This window comes from Theobroma cacao, chromosome 8 (genome assembly GCF_000208745.1).
Source record: "Theobroma cacao cultivar B97-61/B2 chromosome 8, Criollo_cocoa_genome_V2, whole genome shotgun sequence".
In the NCBI taxonomy this organism is placed as follows: Eukaryota; Viridiplantae; Streptophyta; class Magnoliopsida; order Malvales; family Malvaceae; genus Theobroma; species Theobroma cacao.
In genome coordinates this window covers 6,201,721-6,218,363 of record NC_030857.1, presented here as the reverse complement: position 1 = coordinate 6,218,363, position 16,643 = coordinate 6,201,721, and the positions used below count along the sequence as shown (strand labels likewise).

At 33.6% G+C, this 16,643-nt stretch overlaps 2 protein-coding genes across 2 annotated transcripts; both read right to left on the bottom strand.

The window, feature by feature from the left end:
- LOC18592298 (nodulation-signaling pathway 2 protein) lies at window positions 4,913-6,801 on the bottom strand. The gene has a single exon (XM_007018940.2). The coding sequence runs from the start codon at window positions 6,687-6,689 to the stop codon at window positions 5,217-5,219; it is 1,473 nt and encodes a 490-aa protein (XP_007019002.2). The 5' UTR covers window positions 6,690-6,801; the 3' UTR covers window positions 4,913-5,216.
- On the bottom strand, window positions 14,904-16,628 carry LOC18592297. The gene is made up of 3 exons (XM_007018939.2): window positions 16,417-16,628; window positions 15,698-15,766; window positions 14,904-15,424 (listed from the first exon to the last, which is right to left on the bottom strand). The coding sequence occupies exons 1-3, from the start codon at window positions 16,594-16,596 to the stop codon at window positions 15,197-15,199; spliced, it is 477 nt and encodes a 158-aa protein (XP_007019001.1). The 5' UTR covers window positions 16,597-16,628; the 3' UTR covers window positions 14,904-15,196.

The following is a 16,643-nucleotide window of genomic DNA, read 5'->3' as shown; positions in this document are numbered from 1 at the left end:
AAAAAAAGAGAAAGAAATAGTTATATTATAAATATATTTAGATAGTTGTAAATATAATATACATATAAAAATACATGATACAAATATAAAAAAAAATGAAATGATTATTTGAGAAATTTCACCCAAGAAAAGCAAAGAGTTACCTTTTTTTAAGTGGATTTTTTTTAGTGCAAAGTTCGAGACGGATTTTCACCAAAGCGTCGGGATAAATCCAAACTCTAAACTTCAATACCCGTTAAGTCAAATAATCATTGTTAAAAAATGATATATATTAAAAAATAATAAATTTACATAATATTGTATTTGAACTTAAATTAGTTAATAAATATTACTAAATAAAGTTAATTTAATCGTTAAAAAAAATTAATTAATTGTTTATTTGATAAGTTATATAATCAAGTAAAATATTAGTCAACAACGTTAATTAAAGGACAAAACAAAAAAATATAAAAAAAATAATAAATTAAATAAATAATCCATGAAAAAAATGACGAATAATAATAAACATATAAATAAAGTGATAGATTATTAAACACATAATTAGATGAGCCACCTAAATCAACAAACGCGTGCATGTAGATATCATCATTTTATCCTGTCATAGCATGCCACATTTATCTTGCAAATGGTGCGGGAGTTCCGATGATGGGATTTCCCAAAAGAGCTTGTAGAGAAAGTTCTTTCGAAGATATCTCTAAGTGAGAAAAATTTCGAGACTTCACCAAAACGTTGGGATGGTCTTCGAATAATTTTTCAATAAAAGATTATCAACCTCATTATTTAAAATAAACAAATCATGACATCATTTGACACTTGCATCATGCGCATACGTAAAACCAAATAAAAGACTCAGGCAATCAGTTTAATAGAAAATTAGTTAATAAGCGGAGACTAAATCAAAAGTATGATACAATAAGATAACTTAAGATTAAATGGTACCGTTCGCAGAACGACCATCACGGAGGTGCTAACCCTATTTTGTGCGTAACCGCACTCCCGAACCTATTTCTGAAAAATGTGGATAAGTTCTCATTCTGTCGACGAACCTAAAATTAATTTAGAACTTCGTCGATTAGAATTGAGTTAATAGGTGACCAATCGCACCTAGATAAAAAAGATTTGTGACGACTCCTAAACCACTTTATTTTCGTCAACCTTTGGCGGTCGGGTTCTCGAACCCGCACATTACGACAATCATCATATAATATTAACATACTATGTTACGATATCAATATGACATGTGACATAAAATGAATACTTATTTAATTGTGTCTCAATGTTGATTAGACTTCGAGGACTAAGGAAGACCCAAAGGACAATGGTCCACATCTAGGGAATTGGAAACCCGGCTCAAAAATCTGTTATCTATATGCTTAAACTCATAAGTCATAAACGGGAGGTCCAAGAAATTGAAGTTGTGGACCTAAAAAGTAACCCAAAACAAGGTTGTGGGCCTTGACCCATGCATGACAACTTTCATCTCATGCTATAAATGGTAGAACCGCAAATGAAAGCTTTATAATCCAACAATTCTCTTTCAGCATTTTATTATTTACCTATAATAATTACAATATCCTTTCTTCATTTCTTCATGGAAGCAACTGTTGGAGCTAATGCATGACGAGAGAGAGAGAGGAGATTGTAATATTATTTTTTATTTTCGTAAGAAAAGAATGGCTACTAGCAAGTGAATATTCCTGAAAATATTCATGAAAAAAAAAGAATTAATCTTTATGGTTCCTTTTCAACTTGCCTGGTTTCCTTTATCATCCATAACCCTTTTTTTAGGTTTTGGCATCTTTTATCTTCTTGTCTCAGTCCATTTTTTAATCAGGTCAATATGAAACAATTAATGGTAAATTAATTGATACAACAATATTAGAACTTTGGAAATATTTTCAAAGTATGAGATTTAATTCCAAAATAAATATTAACTGTATAATACATCTCATTTATATCAAGAATGAACAGATGATTTAATAATACTTGATCCCTAATATTTTTAAAATTGTTAAAAATTTCACTATTGATGTATAAGATAATCTTTCGAAAATATATACCATGTTTATACTGGATCGACCTATATATATACATTTATTTTATTTTTTAATTTTGACACACAAAATAGCTCTCAAACTTGATAAAGAATTAGCTACCTTAGTTTTGTAAAAAGAAAAATAGATACCTTATAATATTAAGGGAAGACAATCATAGGGGAAAAAGTGTTACCTTCAATTACATCATATTTGCGCCGAAGGTCTTGACTATCTCTCCATTTTAAAAGGCATCAACTTGTTGCTATTGCATCATCATATACAATACTCATTAATTACATGTTCACATCATTGTAAAGCTTTGTTTAGCATAGCAAACACTTGAATAATTAAAAAAAGAAATTTTGAAAATTTTAAAAGATTAAATAATGTAAATAACAACATTATAACCCCACAACTACATATGCTAATGCATATTTATATCATAATAATTATACATAATCATTCTTAAACTATGGTTAATTAATGCTGATGGTGGGCAGACTATGCATAATGCAAAGATTAGTTTTATGTAAAAATACTTATATAGGAATAGGTGCATGTTTTGTACATCAGAGATCAAGGTTTTATTACACATAAAAAATGGGGCAGCCATTTTTGCTGGTGAGGTGTATTAGCAGTGTGTTAAATTAATGGGATTGTAAGGTGGGAAGGAAGCTCTCTTTACCATAATCAATGTGTTCAAATTTGATAAAAAAATAATATATGACTGTGTCCTTAAGTTCAACATAGATCCAAAGATTAGAGTTGGTTGTGAGAGGCACATTCTGAGGAATCTTCTTTGAGGAACTCCGATACTCCCTTTAATCAAGAGACAGGCTTACGCTTACGCATGAGGGGAGAGGGATATGCCAACAACCACCCTAAACCCTCTCTCTCTCCCTCCCTGCCTCTCCCTCTTTAAGCAAGTTCCAAGTCTCGACTAAAACCATAATCACAAAAGAAAAATGTTAAAAAATTTGAAAATATATATAATGATCCTAATATATAAAAATAAAAATACACGAAATCTTTACTTTTAAAGCTTTCCAAATTTGTATCATTTATGCATATGGTCATCAATTTTTATGTATTCTCTCTCACCTTGTCTAGCTCTCCCTCTTTAATCAAGTTTGAAGTTCCAACTAAAACCATAATCACAAAAGAGAAATGTTAAAAGTTGAAAATATAATGATCCGAATATATAAATTAAAATAAAAATACATGAAAATTTTATTCTTGAAAGTTTGTATCATTTATGATGATACATTTTTGCATATTGTCGTCTTAGCTCTTGACCTTTTTATTACCTATTTATTGAGTTTATTCCAATATGAAATGAAATGATATCATGATTAACCTTCAAAAAAAAATTTATTCATACCATCATCAAATTTTATATATTCTCTTTCTAACCATGATAAGCTCTCCCTCTTAATTTAATCAAGTTTGAAGTTCCAAACTAAAACCATAATCACAAAAGAGAAATGTTAAAAGTTGAAAATATAATTATCCGAATATATAAAAATAAACATATATGAAAACTTTGTTTTTAAAGTTTGTATCATTTATGAATATTTTCTTCAAGTTTTATGTAGTCTCTTTTTTTTTTAGACACACATCTAAATGCATGCATCTACAGATATATTGACAAAACTAGTTTACATATATAGAAGTTAGTACAAAGGTAAAGTCTAGCAAATATTTCATCTTAATTAAAAGTTTCAACTTTACATCATTAAGAATGGATAAAGTTTGGAACGCAAGGTCACCTTAATTTGGAATGAATTTCTATGCATGTAACACCATAGGATGGATACTTTTTTTTGGGTCCAATATGGAATGATAAAGCTCTACTACACATAGGTACATATAATACAATGCCCACCAACTAACTCTAGAGGAGTTGTTGTTGAAATGATCAACCACCGTTCGTTTGTTTAGATAATGCAACTGCCAATGCATCTCTTCCACAAGCATTTCTCACATTTAGATCAAGGCAAGATTAAACAATGCTGGTATATAACCTCTAAATGGTTCTAATTATAGTTTTCTTCTATTGAAAATAAAGGGAGTGGAGACAAGAAGAAGATATGCATGGGTATCATTATCCCTTTCTGTTCTCAATTTAGGGACAGAAATAAAAACCAGTCTCATCCATGAGCAGGTAGAACTTGTAGTAACGTATTTTAAAGCAATAGCTAGATAGGATTTAGATCATATCAACGTCCAACAATCATGCAATGTGTTAGATTTCCGTCTGATCTACAACCACAATATTTGTCATTTTTAATGTTTTAGAAAAGTAAGCTTGGAACCTGATGGAGATCTCTAAATCTATCATGCAATAAGTTAGATTTCAGTCTGATTTACAGCCGTGTTTGACATTTTTAATGTCCTAGAAAAGTAAGCTTGGAATTTGATGGAGATCTCTAAATCTATATTCTGCAAAATTTGCGTCCGATATACAAACTCATTTACTATTTTTAATGCCCTGGAATGGGAAAATTAAAGTCAGCCTGAAAGAAATGTTGTAGAGATCTCTGTATCTACCTTCTGCAAAATTGTTGTTGTCAAGCATTTCAGAAAGGAAAATGTAGAGTTTATCTTCGTTTAAGTGAAACGGGATTTTGACCCTTGTTCCATATCCAACTTCATGAGACGTGTATTTTGAGTTTAACTTGCGGGCGAAAGGTTGAAAGAGATAATTATCACATTTGTTTTTCACATCACAGCAGATTTTAATATTTTATTCGTTTGGATGTCGCTGTGGAGCCAAAAAGGGCGTGAAAGCAACAGCCGGAGAAAATATAAATTTGAAGAAGAAGGAAAAAAAAAAGGTAATGATACCGACAGACAATGAAAAGGAAAACCTCAAACGAGGCAGAGATACAGCGAACAATAATTTGTACACCGGCCCCCCGCTTTATTTTTTCAGAAGGAAAATCCAAGGCAACACACAGAACAAGGAAGACAATAAACAAACTCATGTTCTTACAAACAGCCGCATTAAGCTTAAAACCAAATCAACGAAATTGGGATTTGCTTAGGACGTACGTCGAACAGTTTGGTCTAAGATTTTGTTGAAAAGGTTCAAATACCCCGTCTCGATGCCAGGGGATGAAAAATAATGCGCAGTTGAAAGCAAAAGTTAAAGATAGTTTCATTTTTTTTAATAACTTTTTAGAAATCAGAGTCTGGAGAAGTCCAAATAGAGGCCGAGAGCAAACGCCTGGATTTCCAACCTAACACAAGCCTGTTGTTGGCCAACTCCTCGACGCTGTAACCATCATTGAATAAGCCCAGCAGAAGCTTTGCTTGACAATGATTGGCAAAGCTGATGTTGACAGGCTTGAATCCCACCGCCGCTAACCATTCTGACCAAGGACAACTCTCTTCCTCTCCTCGGGTTCGATAAATCCTTGTCAATGATCCGGCTATTCGAGGTCCAAGAAATACTCTTTCAACCAAGGCCCTAGCCCGGCCCTGCATAGGGAACCCGGCTTCTAGAGAGTCGTACACGGCGGAGTAGTGGTGCAATGAGTCCATGAACCGCCCCACGAACCCCCCATCTCCAATGGGTCCGACTTCTTCTTCCACCAGGGTCACCAACCTTGGATCCAAGGTCTTGGCCCCAGTTAAAAAAGAAGCGACTGAATCAGGTGCTCGATAGCTAAAGTGAGGCAAGTGCAACATACAATTGATCACCAAGGCCTCTCCCCTAACTAATTTCACAGCTGACGGTCTGAACGTTTCATCAGAGTCCAGCCTATACTGATGGAAAGAAAAGGGCTGCCCGATGGAGGCTGCAAAAGCGACTAATCGTCGACCAGTCTCTTGAATGGTCCCAATTGATCGCCGGCCGCTGCCGCTTCTTGATAAAGCCGTGATCCTGAGATGTGGGGCTGGCGGTCCGTCCTTCCTAGACACCAAGGCTTGCATCAAAGACGCCCATTGGATCCCCTCCATGATGTCATAGTCCACTATGTGGATCCTCCTGTCATGCGCCACAGCTTCCAGGATTGCTTGATTGGCCGTGAAGTGACCAAATTTAACATAAGGAGACATGTCTTGCAACAGCTGAAAAGCTGCAAGCACGTCCGTTTGATGATGCTCGTCACGGTGATAGTGAGGCCCATTGGTTATGAAATGCTTCCCATGGCCACCACCGGAGCCTTCCAGTAAACCCTGCAAGGCCTCGGTAAAATAGGCCGCCAACCTTTCCATGTTGGTTCCGTCATTGGGGGACACCAACTCCTTGAGCCGAACCAATATCACCCGAGCCAGTTCACGGCTCTTGTTAGCCCCCGTTAGTGCCTCGGCGGCGGCCATCAACAGGTGAACCAACCTCAACCCTTTGAAATCCTCACGGTTCGATTCTTCATCAGCAACCATCGTATCAATTGAGACGGAGTTACTCGTTTCATGGTCTACTCTAGCTAGCTCTATCCCTGTTCCATCATCCATCATGGACTCAATGAGGTCTTGAAACTCATCACGCTCGCTAGATAACGAGTCCCAATCAACAACTGGCGATCCCCAGTCGTTCCATGTACAGGCCAGGTCATCGTCTGTAGTGGTGGTGGTGGTGGTGGTTGTGGTGGTGCTGTAGCTAGAAAAGTCGACCTCGAAGGCGTTGTCTATGGCCATGGCCATGGCTACTAGATGAAGAAGGACTTCGGGTGTGTCAGGTTTATGTGAAGGTGTCCAATGTTTGGTTTAAAAAGGGGGTTTGAGAGAGGAAAGAGCTGGAACAAGAGACACTAAAGGTAGGAAGTTACTTGGGCTATTAAAGTTTTAATTAAGGGATTATCGACTAAGATGGACAGCTCGCAAGGTTGGTTTGGTTTTTATATACACCCCACCCCAGGGTCTTAATCACTCTTTTTCAATACTTGTATGAAACTTTTTGCCCTGGATGCCCACCTATTTTATGATTATTGTTAAACAATCTTCTACAAATATTTGCATGTCTTTTTCCATGTGTTCCACTTGGGAACAATAAGCACCTACTGAGTTACATCATGGATGACCATACCTAGAATATGAAGGTGGATTGTAACATCAAAGTTTGGGGGGCGCCTGGCGCTTAATATTGAAGCCTTTTTTATCTAGGGTTAAGGTAGTAACCTCTGTTTCTTATATATACTTGGCAATAGCAAACAAGAATATTAGTTGGTAAATCACCAATGACAAGTTCCAATTAGGTTTATGGTTTATGATTAATGAAAGCTTAAAGCATGGAAGTCAACAGTGTCATTAACATGATTGGTGATTTATCCAAAATGGATGGAGCTGATCACTAGTTAATTTGTTTATAAACTTCTACCCACCAGCCACCATGCATGTTCTCATCGTCCTGCACCCTCATTTGCAACACTAGAAGTCAACATTTTGGAAATATATACCACTTTTTCTATTCTTTTGAAAATTCTTTTTTTATTTGAACACAACACACACACGCACACACTAAATTAGACAATAGTATAGAAAGGAAGTGATAGGACATACAAACAATTTCTTTCAGAGATAGAAAAAGGAAAAACTGATAAACCCTGGGGGGGAATATAAAGAAAAGTAAAAGCATAGGCACATGACAGCAAAATCTTCCAACCTTTAGTGGAACGGCAGAAAGACAAAGAATGGCCAATGATTTTGCGTAGAAATCATCAAATTGAAAGCTCAGTTGCAAGAAAAGGCTTTGGACAAGGTTTTAACCTTACACTAAAACATTATAATTCACATGCATATATTTCTGGCACTTACGAATCAGCGAACCAAAAAAGCGTCCCAGGAAAAGGAAAAAAGTTAAGGACCACAAAATTCATTTGACTGGTCTCTCTTTTCTTTATATATATATATATATATATATATATATAAACATACACATATATTTTGTTCAGACCATGTCATCATTTTCTGCCACGTCATTTCCAGGCCGGCTCCACTTCTAGTCACCTCCTCCAAGTTCCCCCACCAGCATGGTTCGCTTTCTTTGCTCCAGGAATGTTTGCTATTTTACATGGTTGGATCACATCGGGGAAGGGCTCCACCTTTGGGGAAAATTTTTTTAAAGTCAAATATCTCAAATTGATGAACATGATTGGTTTGTTGAAGCACATTAAAATAGGATGCATGTCAAAGGTTGGCAGGGGTGAGGGGATTAAACGTTTTTAAATGTCAAGTAGTTATATATTGGCTTAATTATTAGTACGTAGTAAATGATTTCTAATGCACTATGGAGGCCGGATTAATTTATAGGTTATTTGCAAGTACAACGAGAAGTGAAAATTTGACCAAATTAATTAATATAGACAACAAGTAAAATTAAAACCAAATTTCTAAGAAAGATGAATAGTAAGAGTCTTTGAAAAGATACTTCGACTTAATTTGGAATCTTAAAATTGTATCTTTAAGGGAAGGTTAAAATTTATGAGTTGAAAAGGATTATCTCCCATCGTGTAACTCAAACTTATATAAAGATATTTCTATATACTCAAAGAAATATGTTAAAGGAGCAAATCTTATAAATTATTTCATTCACGTTAAGAATATAACCAAAGAAATATGTTATTGGGGTAATCTAAATTATTTCATTCTCCAAAAGATACCAAAGTAAAGATATAATATCTAAATTCCACCTTTAATTTTAGCACAAAAATAGAATGGTTAAAAGACTCACTTGGTGGACCACTACTATAATCATGAACCCGAAGTCAATCCATCAGATGGCTACTACCATAGTTTTTAACTTTCAATCAGGTCGGCAGTGGAAAGTTCCATTGCTTAGTCAAAACTCAAAACTCTGTCGGATAATCCTACGACAAAGATAGTGAAATTCCACAAGTAGGAATCAATCAAAATGAATTATACTTAGATTAATCAGTAATTACATTGTAAGTGTGCGCTGTGAGTTTCTTGAGCTTTGTTATCAATATACCAAAACAAAGTGTAAATTTTCATGCATTTAATAATTAGTGGGAAGTCTATATAAAAAACTAATTACGTCTCTGTACTGTGCAAAATCAAAGGGCAAAATGAAAAAGTTGCATAATAGAGGGGCATTATTTAATGTTTGAGATTATACAATTATATATATATATATATATATACACGAAAAGCAGATAAAAATATTTCATTGAAAATATGAAAAAATTAATTTAGTCGAAATTATTTTTAAAATTTTTTATTATAAGAAATCGTTGGATTTTGTCTTAATTAGAAGTTTAAAGAGTTTTCGTACGTTTAGAAAAGTTTATAAAAAGAACCGCAAAGACAAATTACGATTGCGGCTTAAAGACGTGGCAGCAATAGGGCGGTAGATTGGAAGGGCCAAGTATTAAAATGAAGAAATGGCCGGCAGTTTGCGAAAGAAACGGACATGTCCGTGAAAGCGAGGCATCTCCTAGTCGGTCGGGTAGGCGCCACATACTAAGAGCAGTTCCTGTTAGGACGGCCAGTAGACCGGGGACAAGTCAAAGTGGCCGTTAGTCATCAACTACTTTTAAACTGTTTACGACAGCTTACACTCATTTCTTATTATCAATACAATTTCTTATTATCACTACAATTTTACAAAAAATACACATTAATCCTTTACTTTTATAATTTGTAACTCTTTACATATATTTTCTTTATTTTTATCTCCATACTTTTCTATTTTTTTACAAATAATTTTCTTTTTTTTCTTAGAGGATTTAAGATTAAATTATAATATTTTTATTTTCTGATTACTTAAGTATTGATAGATTAGTAAGAAACATATCGAAATTTCAATTATTTTATAGCTATATGAGGAGAGATTCAAACTTTGTATCTTAATTTTTAAAAAAAAATTATAAAATCTTTATCATGATATATGATATGTAATTCACACTAAATATTATCTATATGTGTATAATATGAATGTCACTATTAGGAATATGTCATAGTTTCGCATATTTATATCACCAAATCTTGTGCATAAAAGGTGTTTTTTGTCTTAAATATAGAGTAAAAGCTCTAAAATCATAAATTAATCTTGAGTCTTGTACTATAAGTGTTTCCCTAACTTTATACATGTTGACTTTAATTGATTAACAGGCTTATTTTTCCCCCTCGTCATATCTACAGCATTTTGAGCTAATAACAAAAGGTGATCATGAAACTTTCAATTCTGCATTTTTCTTTTTTCTTTTTTTTTATATATGTACTTATTTACTCATTTTTTATGATTAAGATAAGTGATAACAATGATGGAAGGCAAGATTATGGTATAATATTTAAGGAAATCTTTAAATTATTTAAAAAATTTTAAATAAATTCTTATTTTTTTATTACATACAATTAAGTTCTTGTACTTTCATTTTTCGTATTAGAAAAACTTTTATAATTAATGGTTGAGTAATTTTTTTTAGGTATGATTGACTAATTATTATTAATCAAAAAGTCACTTATCATTTTATGTCATTTACTACTGATGTGGTATATTGTCATATTATAATGAATGATGACGTGACATATTGATATAATATTATGACATAGTGATGTAATATGTTCACTTTTCATATCAACATCAAATGACAAAAGATATTTTAATTAATGATAATTAATCAATCATTAATAATAATAACTTATTTGATACTTATTGTGCAACAAAACAAATAAAATTTAATTAAAATTTTTTGGATAATTTAAGAGATTTTTCAAGCATTACTTCCAAAATTATCGATACTTATTTTGCTCATGGAAGTTATGAGACAATACTTAAATCATGCTAGCTTATGATCGTCTAGTCAAATGAACCATTCAATTCAAGTGAAATCGTATGACTGGTTCAGTTGTGAATTTGCAATATCTCAACAGGTTTAAACTGAGACTTCTAAATTAAAATATTTAAGTTTTAATTTTTTTTAAAAGATCGTATTTTATAAATATTAATTGACAATTAATTTTATAAATGTCAATTCGAGTCTACTATTCAAATTTTATTTATTAAAATGTGTAGGACACTTGATTAGGTATTTTTTCAAAGCCAAAGGTATCTCACTTTTTTTTTTTACTTTTTGGATACGTGAAAAAATATTAATTATTTTACTCTTTCTAATTAATTATTATCATTGTTCAAATCCACCAAATACCCATCACCGTCCATGGAGAGGCTGATATGGATGATGACGAAAACCACCAGAATTAAACATTCATAATTCAAGTCAAAACACTCCACCATTGGCCCAATATTACCAAGCACATATGTGCTAATTAAACAATATCTAAAGGAATATTACTCGCTAATTTCACAATATTTAAACACCATAGTTTGTCAACTCTAGTCATTAAAAATGTGGTCCAATAGATATATTCACTCGTATATTCCTAGTAAGAGATGAGATTCCATTGTCTGTTGTAAAGACCAAGAGATTCCCTTTCTTTAAAAATAGCCTATGATTATCAGTACACCAGTAGTACTACTCACTCCTTCAATAATTCATTCATCAACTTTACTTCTCATTAGGGTTTGAAAATTTTGAGTTAACCGCAGCTTTTTAAGCATCTTAATTTATGCAGATATATAGGTGCCATCATTTGATTTTCATGTCATATTCTGTATAACAGATTATTAAGTTGCCAAATCGACAACTTAAGAGCAAATGACACAGAAGTCTTATAACCTCGAGATCTTTAGTTCAAGTTTTATTACATGTGGATTTGGTCTAATATGTTTAATTTATCTAATTATATTCTGGTTTTATAGATGGTTTGTCTTTTCAGTAAATCCTAGCCTGAACCCGATGCAAATCTTGTGCCCTCATCACTCCTCCCTTGTGATTAGAATTGTTGCTTTAAATGTAATTTCCATAATCAATTAGTCTATATATATATATAAATGGAAAGAGATCTAAGTTAAAATTAAACGAAATATTCATAGGGTGTAATCGAACCCCACGAGAGCCTCTTAATTTTTTACCATTGAAACAAGTTTGCAATGATAGCAGCAGCATTTATTAATTTGTAACTTTGCTTGATCACGGGTTTGTTCTCGTTATTCTGATCTTGGTTTGGAATGAGTGATTACGAGGGCACTGTGTATTGAACAACCGGCAGATCAATGCAGCAAGCTGTAGTAGTTAAAAATATTTAGAAAGACGACTTTCTGGAACTTGCATTTACCTTTGTCTTTCTTCTTATCTTTGGCTTGACATTCATTGAGCCTCAAGTGTGCTTCCGAGTCATTAAAAAATTGAGTAAACACCTTTAACAAATGAAAGGTGATTGAAGTGATAAACAAGTAGTTTTTTATTTTTTATTTTTGCCTCCATCCTTCTGGGGTCATTATAAACAAACAACTACGGAATAAACTTTATCGATGTTGGTCACAAAAATCATGACATGTTCTAGCTTTGTGCTTGTTCCAATTGTTTATTTCTCAGCATGCTTAATTTTGCCAGTTGAAATTACTAATGTTTATCACTTAAATTAAAACTCTTAGTACATGAGTAAAGCAAAGTGGAAATATTCATGTAACGAAAACGAAATCGAAAAAGAACTTTTACTAACAGGTGTTCTCAAGACATTTTATAAACTTAGTTAAGATATTACTTACTGTAGTTGATAGTTAATACGATGAATTTTAATATATTTTAAAAAATATTATTTAATGTAAACATTATATACTCGTGAAAAGTACTTCAGCAAACTAAAGCATAAGCCAAACATCATCCGGCTCAAGTTAATTTCATCCTAAAAGCCTAAAAAAGCTCAATCAAATTAAAAAAAAAATCCCTTTTGTCCAATTTCCATATCATTGTGAATTAAGAGTACATTTATATGATTACAGTAGTTTGCCACCTCTGGAAGGTTGATTAAAAGCTTATCTCGTTTAATTCAAAGTACTAAATTTGTTCTTTCTTTCCTTCCTTTACATATTGTTTGTCTTGCTTATTTATTTTTCTTAGCTTTTAGTCTTCGATCTTTCTCGACGACAAGTACATGAATTCCAACAGTTGGCTGAGTTTGCCGACCTTGATAGACATGATGCCTCTTGTGTGGAAGTTTGGGACATTTCCCATTAACTAGAAAGAGAATGTGTACTAGTTCTTTTTGTAAGATTGTTTATGTTAATATGCAAAGCTTTGGTAAAACAAAAGCCAAAAATACTTGCAATTGGAACAAAGTTGATAGTGACGCACTCTCTAATTAACTAGTTAGACTAAGTAATAGATTAGCAAAAAGCTTATGAATTTAAAGCAGTAGTATATAATCTTGGAGACCAACCAGCAGACTGTTTCATTGTCTTCCACGTGGAGCGATAATTTCGAGCTAATCTTGTCTCATAATTTCTTAATCTTAATTAAACTTGAGCTTAATCTTAATTTGGTTTCGTCTTAAATATGTTTAGCTTACGTAATGCCTAATTATAAAAAACTTAACAGCAAAGGTTAACGAGGAAGCATAAGTTAAATTTGAAGGCCAGTGACGTCAGTGTGCCTCATTTGATCTATTGCTGAATTAGAAGAGTAATACCAAGAGAGACATAAATTAATGGAAAAATTAGAGGCCTAAAAGTGGGCTACGATTGTCTTGCTTAGAGAGAATCAAACCAATTTTTTATTCAATAATTTTTAATTTTAAAGATAAAAAGGGTTTGCTAATGGTCTTGAAAGCATCATTAGGGATTAAATTATGCTACTAAGACAATGACTTTATTGTTAAAGAAGGGGCAAATTGGAAGGGTTACAGTTAGGGGCAGGGCCCCAAAGGGAGGGTTGTTTGATAGAGTATTGTCTTGTTCCTCTTCTGATGGTTTTGTTTTTGGATGTTTAGTGGCAGCGATTTCAATGATTTTTGGTAGCTGTTATTTTCTTTCGTCTCAAAGCTAGCCCCAACTAGCTACGACTATTGCATGAGGAGGTAGCTGGAAACGTCGGGGCCAAGTGACCCATGCTTTAGATGGTTATCATTGGCAGGGACTAAGCTGAATGAAACATTAAGTTAATTAATTATTTAATTATCTGCGGAAAGCTTAGTCTGAATTATGAATAAAATGATATTTGTGTATAATAAACATTATATTTAAAATCAAAATTGTGATAACATGACTTTCGTACTCAAAGAATAAACTTCAAATCTCTCATTCTTCCAGAATTAAAAAAAAAGAGTTATAAGTAAAGAAGCTTAACAAAATTATATATATAAAATAAGAAGAAAATTTTTACTTAGTTATTTGATTTACTGATGAATATATATTTATAAAAAGTAGAATTCAAATTTTCTTTTTTTTTTTTAAACTTAAAAGAAAAAAAAGTGTTGAGCTGAATTGTTATTTCCTTTATGGTGCCAGGGGTGGGCAAAGGCCAACAAAGCAAGCTAATAACTAATATTGATGTGAGAGTTTTAATCACATCATTAAGCATTAATCCACTTTAACTCTCCTAAGGTTAAGGTCAAAATATGAAGTAAGATGCATAGTAATTAGTAATTACGGCAGCGCTAAAACTATGGGCTTGAAGTTGATTAATTGGTCTTTGGACCCAACCTAGTACGGTGGGGCGGGTGAGTTTCTGCCTGCATTTTACAATAACGACACCAAGAAACTGGACAGCACGTTGGGCTTGGGCCCAATCTACAATAACCCTGATGCTTTCTCTCCTGAAAACCTAAGACAATCTGGAAGAACTTGTAAGGCTTGAAACTCTACGCAAATGCCACAGGCAGTTATAACCCTTGCTCACCAAAATGTTTGATAGGGAACGGCATAGCCATTCACCCATAGGATCTTCGAGAGAGGTTTAGTTGACACTTTGCCATCCACACTTGTTGATGACAGTCCAGAGAGATGCACGTTATTTCATCTTTCAGATATTACCTAGTTGGCTGCACTGGGCAACAATCTCTCATCAACCATCATTCATTCTAACATATTCAAACAAAAACGATCATTCATTTTTACACGGATAGCTTGCCTTGAGTTTTATGCTTACAAGACCCGTGAAATTTATGGTAATGTAACTTAACTCTATCTATGTAATTGCTATATGTCCCGAGTTGCGGTCTAAGCAAGCAAATGCACAATCCATACGGACCATAGCTACAAAAGCTCACTTTAAAAAGATTGGGGTCTCTTCTTCCAGAATCATTTTCGGACCTTTTCCAAGCAATAATGTTACCAAGAAGTAACACGAGGACTACGACTTCACATGCTCTTGATGAGACCTAGATTGCTCTTTCTCCTGACTACCAACAGATGATCCTCCTTTTTGGTTTAGAGCGATTGAGATGGCTCTGGCGGCTGTAATTGCAGAATCTCCCCTCTTGACAATTTTCTCAAGTTCTGCAACCTTCTCTGACAGCAATCTAATATTTGTGTCAGTGGACTGAACCAACTTGTTTGCAGTTTCCAGAGCAGTGCATAGCTGGAACAACCGAGGAAACCAATTTAAATGTCAGTATGATTAAAATTAACCTCTAATTGTTAAAACCAAACAGAGGATACAGGATGCTAGAACAAGAGCTAAAGTCAACAGAATTGATGCTCAAACTGATGCAATGTAACCAGTATTCATTCACCTGGTAAAACAATAACATTATCGTAGTCCCCTAACAGATTCCTGTTTGCCTATATCCTTGGTAATGCATAAACAGAAACAATCAATTTTACATATGCTTTAAAACAGATAATCTATTACCTTTAAAGTTAGAGCTGTCCATGAGTGGTCCGAACCAGAAAGTGCCTCATTCAATTTCTCATAGTTTTCCTGAATAGAACCACCAAGGGCTTGTCACAACAAAGAAACGAAGATGTATATGTGTAATGCCATAACAGACAGACACATACTAAGCTTTCCATAAAAACACGAGGAAGTGATCATTTTAGCATTTTTACCGAGTCATCCCATATGATATTCAAAACTCCTACAAACTGTTTCCCATCTCCAAACACTTTATAAACAAAGCAATGATAAACGAAACTTAAATGCTTTCTCATCATGTATTAGGGTGAGTTCAGAGGTATACAATAAAGTCTTTGACCTGAAAAGTCCTATGCTTTAAATTAACACAAGGATGATTATATGATGAGAAAATGTTATGGTTAACTTACCAAATGCAATGCACTTTCCACAGCAAAAATTCAAACAACTAAAACAATTTAACATATTCAAGAAAAAAAAAACCCAAGGAAACCATTTTGCCTCCGGGAATCAAATATGAAATGGATTTTCCTTTGACATTTCAATCTTGAGGTAATGAATTCCAAAGTTTTAATTCAATTGCTAAAGTTTAGACTTTTGCTACAACTCATTTTGTTATAAAAAAAAATAAACTTTAGAAAAATAAAGGAATTAAAAGCTTTTCAATTTGGGATCTGCCCTATTTTCTGGTAAATGCAGAGGAACAAAGAATGAACCTGGAAGAGTTTGGTGAGGTCCAAGGATTGAGGGACATCATTGGCATCAAAAATTGATGATGATGGTGATGGAAGAGTGGTATCATGGTGGTGGAGGTGGTCTGGAGCTGCACCGGATTCATCCCCCACGTCGCTTAGCAGATCCCCTATGGTAAGCAAAGGCCCTCCAACTCCTCTCATCTCCTCTGTTTTCTGTGCTTTCTGCCTCTGTCTCAGGTTTTGTACAT

Coding starts and splice junctions, on each gene's coding strand:
- LOC18592298 (XM_007018940.2), bottom strand. CDS start 6,689: ATGGCCATGGCCATAGACAACGCCTTCGAGGTCGACTTTTCTAGCTAC.
- LOC18592297 (XM_007018939.2), bottom strand. CDS start 16,596: ATGAGAGGAGTTGGAGGGCCTTTGCTTACCATAGGGGATCTGCTAAGC. Junction 15,767..16,416: donor ACCTCACCAAACTCTTCCAG/GTTCATTCTTTG, acceptor GGTTCTATTCAG/GAAAACTATGAGAAATTGAA. Junction 15,425..15,697: donor GGACAGCTCTAACTTTAAAG/GTAATAGATTAT, acceptor CGGTTGTTCCAG/CTATGCACTGCTCTGGAAAC.